Source organism: Acanthisitta chloris, unplaced genomic scaffold, assembly GCF_000695815.1.
Source record: "Acanthisitta chloris isolate BGI_N310 unplaced genomic scaffold, ASM69581v1 scaffold17220, whole genome shotgun sequence".
Taxonomy (NCBI): domain Eukaryota; kingdom Metazoa; phylum Chordata; class Aves; order Passeriformes; family Acanthisittidae; genus Acanthisitta; species Acanthisitta chloris.
Window position 1 is genome coordinate 1 of NW_008651259.1, and position 8,761 is coordinate 8,761.

Sequence of the window (8,761 nt, forward strand, 5' to 3'; positions counted from 1 at the left end):
GTGCCCCTTCCTGAATCGGGAAGTTCTGGGGTGGGTTGGGTGGGAAAGACCTTAGAACTCATCTAGTCCAACACTCCTGCCATGGGCAGGGACACCTTCCGCTCGCCCAGGTTGCTCCAAGCCTTGTCCAGTCTGCCCTGGAACGCTTCCGGGGACTTGGGAGACACAGCTTCTCTGAGCACCCTGTGCCAGAATCACAGAATCCCAGAATGGATTGGGTTGGAAGGACCTTGAAGTTCATCCAGTTCCACTCTCTGCCATGGACGAGGACACCTTCCACTAGCCCAGGTTTCTCCAAACCTCATCCAGTCTGCCCCCGAACCCTTCTCTGAGCACCCTGTGCCAGAATCACAGAATCCCAGAATGGATTGGGTTGGAAGGACCTTGAAGTTCATCCAGTTCCACTCTCTGCCATGGACGAGGACACCTTCCACTAGCCCAGGTTTCTCCAAACCTCATCCAGTCTGCCCTGGAACCCTTCCAGGGATGGGGCAGCCACAGTTTCTTCGGGCAACCTGTTCCAGTGTCTCAGCACCCTCACAGAGAAGGATTTCTTCCTGATATCCCATCTAATCCTGAGCTCTGGCAGTAGGAACCCATTTCCCCTTGTCCTGCCGCTCCAAGCCCTTGTCCAAAGTCCCTCTCCAGCTCTCTTGGAGCCCCTTTAGGCACTGGAAGGGGCTTGGAGTTCTCCCTGAAGCATCTCTTCTCCAAGCTGACACACACAGCTCATCCCATTCCACCATGGGCAGGGACATCTTCCACTGCCCCAGGCTGCTCCAAGCCCCATCCAACCTGGCCTTGAACACTTACAGAGATGGAGCAGACACAGCTTCTCTGGGAACTTATGCCAGTGCTTCATTCCTGGCCAAGCTATGATCTCACCAGTTGATCTTGTAGCTTCTCCTTAAGAAACCTCTGTTTTTCAGGAAAGCTGGCAGCTAAGGAAAGGTGTCAGTGATGCTGGGGAAGAAGTGGACTATGATGAGGAGCTGTATGTGGCCAGCAACATGGTCATCTGGAGCAAAGGGAGCAGAAGCCAAGCGTCCACCGTGTACAAGGCATTCACTGTCGACAGCCCCGTTCTGCAGGTATGGAAAAGTGGGAAGCCACAGACTAAATGAATCCTCACTAGCCAAAAAATGCCCACTAACCCTCTCCAGACAGTATTCTGGGATGTGGTTATTTTGGAAAACACAGGAAGATAAAATTGTTTGAGAGCATCAGTTCATTCCTTAGAATTAATTGTGCCGTGTTGGGTTTTAGGCCTTGTGGTGTGACTTCACTATCCCCCAGGAAAAATCTGAAAAGGCTGGTGGTAAGTTTCCTGCTCGTTGTAGTGTTGGGAAAATGCTTTGCGCTCAGTTCTCTTGGCTTAGAATCGTGGAATTGTTTAGGCTGGAAAAGCCCTCTAAGATCACTGAGTCCAACCATCCCCCAGCACTGCCAAGGCCACCACTAATTGCATCCCCAAGTGCCACATCCACATGGTTTTTAAATTCCTCCAGGGATGGTGACTCCACCACTGCCCTGGAGAGCCCATGACAATGCTTTACACCCCCTTCCATGAAGAGATGTTCCCTATATCCAATCTAAATCTCTTCTGACACACAACTTGAGGCCATTTCCTCTCATCCTGTCCCTTGCTCCCTGGGAGCAGAGCCTGACCTCCACCTCGCTGCATCCTCCTGTCGGGGAGTTGTAGAGAGCAAGAAGGTTCTCCCTGAGCCTCCTTTCCTCCAGGCTGAGCCCCATCAGCTCCCTCTGCTGCTCCTTATGCTCCAGACCCTTCCCAGTTTCACTGTAGGAACTCATCCACCATGACTTGCTGTGTTAAAAGTGCCACTCACCCCCTCAAGTTTTAGTGTATAAAAGATGTCTGAAAAAGAGAGAAACTCCACTCTGTAATTGGTTTTTTCCTTTCTTTCCCCTCCCAGTTTCAGGCAGTGAGGAAATAGTAGAGAAATGCATCTGCATTTTGCAGAATTCTTGTATAAATGTGCACAGCATGGAGGGAAAGGATTACATTGCTGCTTTGCCTTTTCAGGTGAGTTGTCTTGCTTTTTGTCCACAAATGGACCGTTTTCATCCCCAAGAAAAAAAGGCCTGAACATCTTACTTTTCCTATTTTATAGGTTGCAAATGTCTGGCCAACAAAATATGGTTTGTTGTTTGAGCGCTGCAGTTCTGCTCATGAGGTGCCTCCAAGTCCACCCAGGTATGGGATCCTTTTCCATCCCATTCTTTCCAGGTACGGGGTGAGGGATTTGGGTTGTTTCCTGGTAGATTCTTGGGTAATCTGATGAGTGGAGGAGTTGAAGAGCAGTGGTGAAAAGATCTGTTTGTGATAGAGATGGATGAAATCAGGTGAAAAAGGAGGAAGCTGTCACTGCCCCATCCCTGGAAGTGTTCAAGGCCAGGTTGGATGCGGCTTGGAGTAACCTGGGCTAGTGGAAGTTGTCCCTGCCCATAGCAGGGGATTGGAACTGTATTATCTTTAAGGTTCTTTCAACCCAAACCATTCTGGGATGATTCTATGATGAAATAGCAAGACGGGGCCAAATACTCACAATCCATGATACTCTTTCTACTGTGTTAAGAACTCGTTGGGAGTGGTGGTCCTGGGAATAGGATCTGGGTGTCAGCAGCCTGATTTCATTAAGGTTTGTGCTAGGAATTGATTCCAGGCTGTGATGGACAAGAGGGAGATTCACTGAGGGATTGTCATGAAGACATTTTGTCTCAGCTGCAGGAACCTGTTCACTGTTGGGTGAGGATCCCCAGCTCCTGTCCCTGTTCCCTTCTTCCTTCCCAGAGGAAGCAGTTGAACAGTATGCAGCTTTAAAGCAGCTTTAATCCAGCTACTTTCTCACCTTTGAGTGTTTCCAGACTCTTGGGATTCTGTAGTCCTCAGAAGAGCTGGGTTTAAGAAATAGGGGTCCTGAAAACCTTGAGGCTGCCTAGTGAATTGAACAAGCTTCTGGGAATTGAATATATGTCTTCAGTGCTATATTCCAGGCTGTGATTTATTTGGTTTGTCCCTAGGGAGCCTTTGCCCACAATGTTCAGTATGCTGCACCCCTTGGATGAGATAACACCTCTTGTCTGTAAGTCTGGAGGTATGTTTGCACCTTCAGGTGGATCCCTTGAGTCCCTCAGGGTGGTATTAACCCCTTAGTGTGTCCCTTGAATATCATTTTGCCCTGACTGGAGTTACCTCTTCTTTTCCAGGTGTGTTTGGATCTTCTAGAGTGCAGTATGTGGCTGATTACACCCTGAGGATTGTGTTCCTCCACACTGACCCTTCCATTGTGATGACCTATGACACTGTGCAGAGCTTACATACAGTCTGGGCTCTCAGGAGGGTAAAGCCTGAGGTACAGATGAGTGTGGAGTAAACATCCCTATAACAATTGTGTGTGTGTGTGTGTGTGATGCCATGCCCTGAAGGCTCCGTGTGTTAGAAACACCTGGTATTTGTGATTGATTTGATTTATAAGATTAAGATAAATTGCGGTGAATTGTTGGGGTTCTCAAACAGTTTCTTTCATGGATTTGCCTAGATCACAGCCAGGAAAATCACATGATGCTCATGGAGTATGAAGTGCTTAACACTTTATTCCATACCTTGTACCAGAATTCTTGGACTCTCTAAACTCTTGTGTTCTCTAAGAAAGGTGGGAAAGAACTTAGTGCGATGAAAACTTCTGCTGTGAGGGTGGTGAGACACTGGAACAGGTTGAGAAACTGGCTGCCCCATCCCTGGAAGTGTTCCAGGCCAGGTTGGATAGGTCTTGGAGCAGCTTGTGGAAGGTGGTGTCCCTGCCCATGGCAGAGGGTGGAGGTCCTTCCAACCCAAACCACTTCATGATTGATAAGAACCATTGGAGCAGTTTCTGTGGGAGTGGAAGAACATGGTTGATAGGAATAACTCCATAGGCTGAGTGGCTCCCTAGACATGAATTTTTACCACTTAGCTGAGGGGAAAAGCTGTTTTATCTTTCTAGCTGTGCCTGCTGGTGCACACAGAGCTGTGTTTCTCCCCAGGAGCAGAGCCTAGTACTGAAGTTCTCGGAGCAGTTGGTCACACCCCAGCACATGGCCACCAGCAGCTCTCTGACGGCTCATCTCCGAAGCCTCTCCAAAGGAGACTCCCCTGGGGGTTCCCCTTTCCAGAACTACTCCTCCATCCACAGCCAAAGCCGATCTGGATCCTCTCCCAGCATACAATCCCGATCCCCAACCATCTCCAACATGGCTGCTTTGAGGTGGGCACTGAACAGCAAATCCCAAAGGATAGGAGTTATGGAATACTATACCCATCTCCTACTTCTCTCTTTCTCTGCCCGTCCGAGTCAGTCCATCCAAGCTGCTTCTGGTGTGCCAGCACCTGAAAGCCCTCTTGGAATGCTCTTAGTGCTCTGTTACCCCAATAGCACAGGAGGATAATGGCTGTGCAAGGGCCAAGGAGGCTGTTCTGTCTTAGATTCTGTCCCTGATTTTGAAGATCCACTTTCCAGCCATGTACGATGTCTTTGCTTCTCCCTGATTGAAGATCTACTTTCGATTCATGTCCTGTTTCTGCTTCCAGCCGTTCCCACTCCCCAGCCCTGGGAGTCCATTCCTTCTCAGGAGTGCAGAGGTTCAACTTCTCCAGCAGTGCTCAGTCTCCAAAGAGGGCCAATGTGATCCATTCTCCAAACAGCACTTCCAGCAACTCCTTCCTGGTGCCAGAGACAGAGCCAATTGTTCCTGAGCTGTGTCTAGATCACCTGTGGACAGAAACCACCAAAAACATCAGGTCAGGAGCTTGGGATGGGATGGGAGGAGCCTCTATGGTGAAAAAATGGGAGTAAAGTTCAATCACAGCTTATTTTAGTGGGTTTTTTTGCACCTTAGAGTAGATCCATAGACTTGTGTTTCCTGATTTTTGGTGAGTGTTGCTCCCAAAGCACTTAGTTTCTTTCCAAAGGGAATTTAGGACTTGGAGCAGTTTTGCCTGGTGTGTTATTCCAGGCCCTCCAAATGGTTTCCTAAGTCTGTGAAGCAAATTAAGTTCTAACCTGGTGTTGTGTCTCTTTGGCAGAGAGAAGAATTCCCAAGCATCCAAAGTATTTATCTCCACTGACCTCTGTGGGCAGAAGTTCTTGTGCTTTTTGGTGGAATCCCAGCTCCAGCTGAGGTGAGCATTCCAATTAGGAATTACCAGCTGGAAGTTGCAATTGATTTCAGTCAGGGCTTTTAATTAGACTAGAAAAGTCAAAATAAATTGACTTCTTCTGGGCGAAACTAGGAAAAGGGGGAGAAAGGAACCACAGAAAATTAACTGCACTGTTGGAATTTTCTCTCTTCTCTCTAACAACACCCAATCCTTTGTTTCTTGTTGTTTTCCTTAATCTCCAGGTGTGTAAAATTTCAAGAGAGCAATGATAAGTCACAGCTTATCTTTGGGTCTATTACCAACATTCCAGCAAAAGATGCAGCTCCAGTGCAGGTATGTGCATCCATATGGGCTGTTCCCTGTGGAGTGTCCTGTTGTGGCACTTGTCACCAGCTGGTGTTTTCTTAAATACAAGGAGCTGTTTGGTTTTTTTCCAGGGAATTGACACGCTGCTAGTTCTGGAAGGCAGTGGAAATCTGGTGCTTTATTCTGGAGTGGTTCGGGTAAGCAACAGCTTTCCCATCCCTAATTTCTGTGCAGTACTGGAGTGGGAGTTCTGAAGGTTCAGTGGCAACTTGTGGCACAATTAAATGGTCTTTTGCACTTATTCTCAGTGGAAAAGTAACTATTTCTTTTCCTTTTTCTACCTAAAAGGTGGGGAAGGTTTTTATTCCTGGGCTTCCCGCTCCATCCCTCACAATATCCAACCAGATGCCTCGGCCAAGCACTCCCTTGGATAGTGTCAGTACTCCTTCCAAGCCTTTGAATAAGCACCTGGGGCCTCTGGAAGAGGTAAGAAGCAAGGAGATATTCCTTGGAAAGGATTTAGCTGTAATGTTCGGTTGATTTTTTTTATTTTTTTATTTTTTTTTTTTTTAACTTTCAAGGTATCTTTTGGAGCTAAATCTCTTTGGTCTGTAAATCCCCTGAATAAGATGTTGAAAGAAGATCTATGTAGTGCTGCCCTATTTATTTATTGATGATTTCAGTAAAACTTCTGAGGCAAAGATTGGGAAGATTTATAGTTGTTTTCAAAATACTTTAAACCCAACGATTTTAGCTGTTCTTTGCTCACATCCAATTCTAATTCCATTTTAATTCTAACTCATCATTTTTACCCCTTTACAGAGTGTGCTCTTGTCACCAGTTCCAGAACTAAGGGACTCTTCCAAGCTTCATGATTCCACTTTTGTTGAAGACTGTACTTTTCAGCAGCTTGGGACTTTCATTCATGCTCTCAGAGATCCTGTCCACAACAGAGTGACCTTAGTAGGTATTTTCCTGCCGTCTGAGGCACCACTTTGTTAGCAGAGCAAAGTAAGGCTCAAATTTGTTTCTGCAGAGAAGCCTTGCTCCTGATCACCTGTGTTGGTGGTTCCATGTTTTTTGCTCTGTAGAATGCACTGGAAGTCAGAGTTTAATTGATGCCCTCAGGTGACTCAGCTCAAGGTGTATTTCCTGTAGCTGCTGAGATTGCAGATGTTTAGTGGAGCAGATAACTAGAATTTGGGAATACCTTAATACATAAACTAATCCTGAGTGGATAGAAAAGGTCCTTTGCTCTACTTGATGCATTTCCTAACTTAGCTCTTCCCTTGTGGATTGTTTCAGGAGCTCAGCAACAACACAATGGTTCGGATTACAATCCCTGAAATTGCTACCTCGGAGCTAGGTAGGATTTCAAGGCTTTAGGTCACTTTGCTCTCTGCTTTTCTGTGGTTTATTGTTTGGGGGAGGGCTGAGATGCTGAGAGTGATGAGCAACTGTAATGGTTCCAGTAATGAGCAAAAAGGAACATTTTTCCCCATATTTGTTTCAAATTAGAGGGAATTTGCTCAGCCTGAACAGAAGGAAGAGCTGGTGGAGGTTATATGGTTTGGCTTTTATTGAGTTTGCAGGGAGTTAAAAGTAGGTCCAGTAAGTGGAACCTGAAGAGATTTATAACACTGATGGAACAAACAGCAGGAAAACACACCTGATTTGTTATATTCTTCTTTCCCAACAGTGAAAAGATGTCTGCAAGGGGTCAAGGCTATCTTACCTAAGGAGACAGCTGTCCAGATGCTTGTCAAGTGGTACAATGCTTACAATGCCCCAGGGGGCCCAAGCTATCACTCAGAATGGAATTTATTTGTCACCTGTCTCATGAACATGATGGGTTACAACACAGAGAGACTCTCCTGGACACATAATGTAAGCAAACTCATGTACTGGTTTCCTCTAGGTTGAAGCTACTGCTGAATCTTCAAGGTTCAAAGTGGTTAGAAAGATGCTGAAGTCAGAAATAAATTGTATCTTGCCTTATATCACTCAATGACATCAAATCAATTATGTATTTCTGAATTTCAGGTCTATTTTACTCTGTGTTTAGCATGAAATATATTTATATAAGATACTTCCTCCCCACAACTGTCATGGACAGAGCAAAATTAGCTATGATAATTTGACCAGTTTGTGGTGGATTAAAGATTTGGTTCATCTAATCCATATTAATTTTATTCTCACTCGAAACACAGGTCACATTCCTGGTTCCTAAAGAGGATTTTCATGGAGCTGAGTCAGGGGAGGGTTAGGTTGGATATTTGGGAAAGGTGTTTGGGCACTGGAACAGTTCCTCAGGGCAGTGGTCATGGCCTCAAGCCTGACAGAGCTCCAGGAGTGTTTGGACAACACTCTCAGGCACATGGTGGGATTTTGAGTTGTCCTGCACAGGGCTTGAAGTTGGATTGATGATCCTTGTGGCTCTCTTCCACCTCAGAATATTCCATGATTCTATGAATTTCAGTGTTTCAGTGTTTTTTTCAGCAAAGTACCTCAAGCCATGTCATGTCATACTTGGTTTGAATTCAGATATTGGTGATGCACTTGTTCAACCTTGGGAATTTCACTCCTGAGCTCCTTTAATCCTTTTGATTTCTTGCAGCTTGATTTTGAAGGATCCCTTTCGCCAGTCATTGCTCCAAAGAAGGCAAGGCCCTCAGAAACAGGCTCAGATGAAGTAAGGAATGCTTCTCTCTCAAAAATAAGAGGCAGGAGGTGCTGTTTAATAGATAATAATAGAAAATAAGAGTGGGAAGTGCTGTTTGGGGTTAGCTTTTTTTACAGACAAACCAGAGGAAACACCCTCTGAGTACTGAATTCCTTCTGAGATGAGCTTTGGGGGAAGAACAGTTTTCTTTTTCAAAGCTGCATCGCGTGGTATTGCTTGTCAGGGCTCTCACTTCCAGGGAGAGGTAGGAAGGAAGCTTTGATTCTTTTATGGGAAGTATAAAACTTAATCATGGAATCCCTGAGGCTTGTGCAACACATTCACCATCCAACAGTCACATTTGCATTAGTTTTGGGGGGAAAACCTCCTCTTTAACAGTGCTGTGGCGTTATCTTGCTGCAAAGTCATGTTCACTGTGGAACCTCTGCCTCTCTTCCCTGCTTCTTTGCTCCAGGACTGGGAGTATCTCCTGAGCTCTGACTACCACAAGAATTTTGAGTCGCATCCTGTTGCCAAAGCTTTACGACTGGACCCTCTGGAAGTTTCAGCTTCCAAGGATGACTTCTCTCAGAGCCTTAGTTTGGATTCATCAACCCTCCTTTTCCCCCACA

At 45.9% G+C, this 8,761-nt stretch overlaps 1 protein-coding gene across 1 annotated transcript in view; it reads left to right on the forward strand.

The window, feature by feature from the left end:
* Positions 1 to 1,010: 1,010 nt before the first annotated feature.
* LOC103800202 (anaphase-promoting complex subunit 1-like) overlaps positions 1,011 to 8,761 on the forward strand; it is a 26,527-nt gene continuing 18,776 nt past the window's right edge. Inside the window, 17 exon segments of the mRNA XM_009072575.1 lie at positions 1,011 to 1,091; positions 1,267 to 1,318; positions 1,938 to 2,047; positions 2,136 to 2,218; positions 3,046 to 3,119; positions 3,232 to 3,377; positions 4,048 to 4,268; positions 4,592 to 4,801; positions 5,087 to 5,182; positions 5,404 to 5,494; positions 5,599 to 5,664; positions 5,816 to 5,953; positions 6,290 to 6,430; positions 6,773 to 6,833; positions 7,167 to 7,354; positions 8,085 to 8,159; positions 8,605 to 8,761. The exon segment at positions 8,605 to 8,761 is cut by the window's right edge and continues 25 nt beyond it. Coding sequence (XP_009070823.1) covers positions 1,011 to 1,091; positions 1,267 to 1,318; positions 1,938 to 2,047; positions 2,136 to 2,218; positions 3,046 to 3,119; positions 3,232 to 3,377; positions 4,048 to 4,268; positions 4,592 to 4,801; positions 5,087 to 5,182; positions 5,404 to 5,494; positions 5,599 to 5,664; positions 5,816 to 5,953; positions 6,290 to 6,430; positions 6,773 to 6,833; positions 7,167 to 7,354; positions 8,085 to 8,159; positions 8,605 to 8,761 — 1,990 coding nt within the window.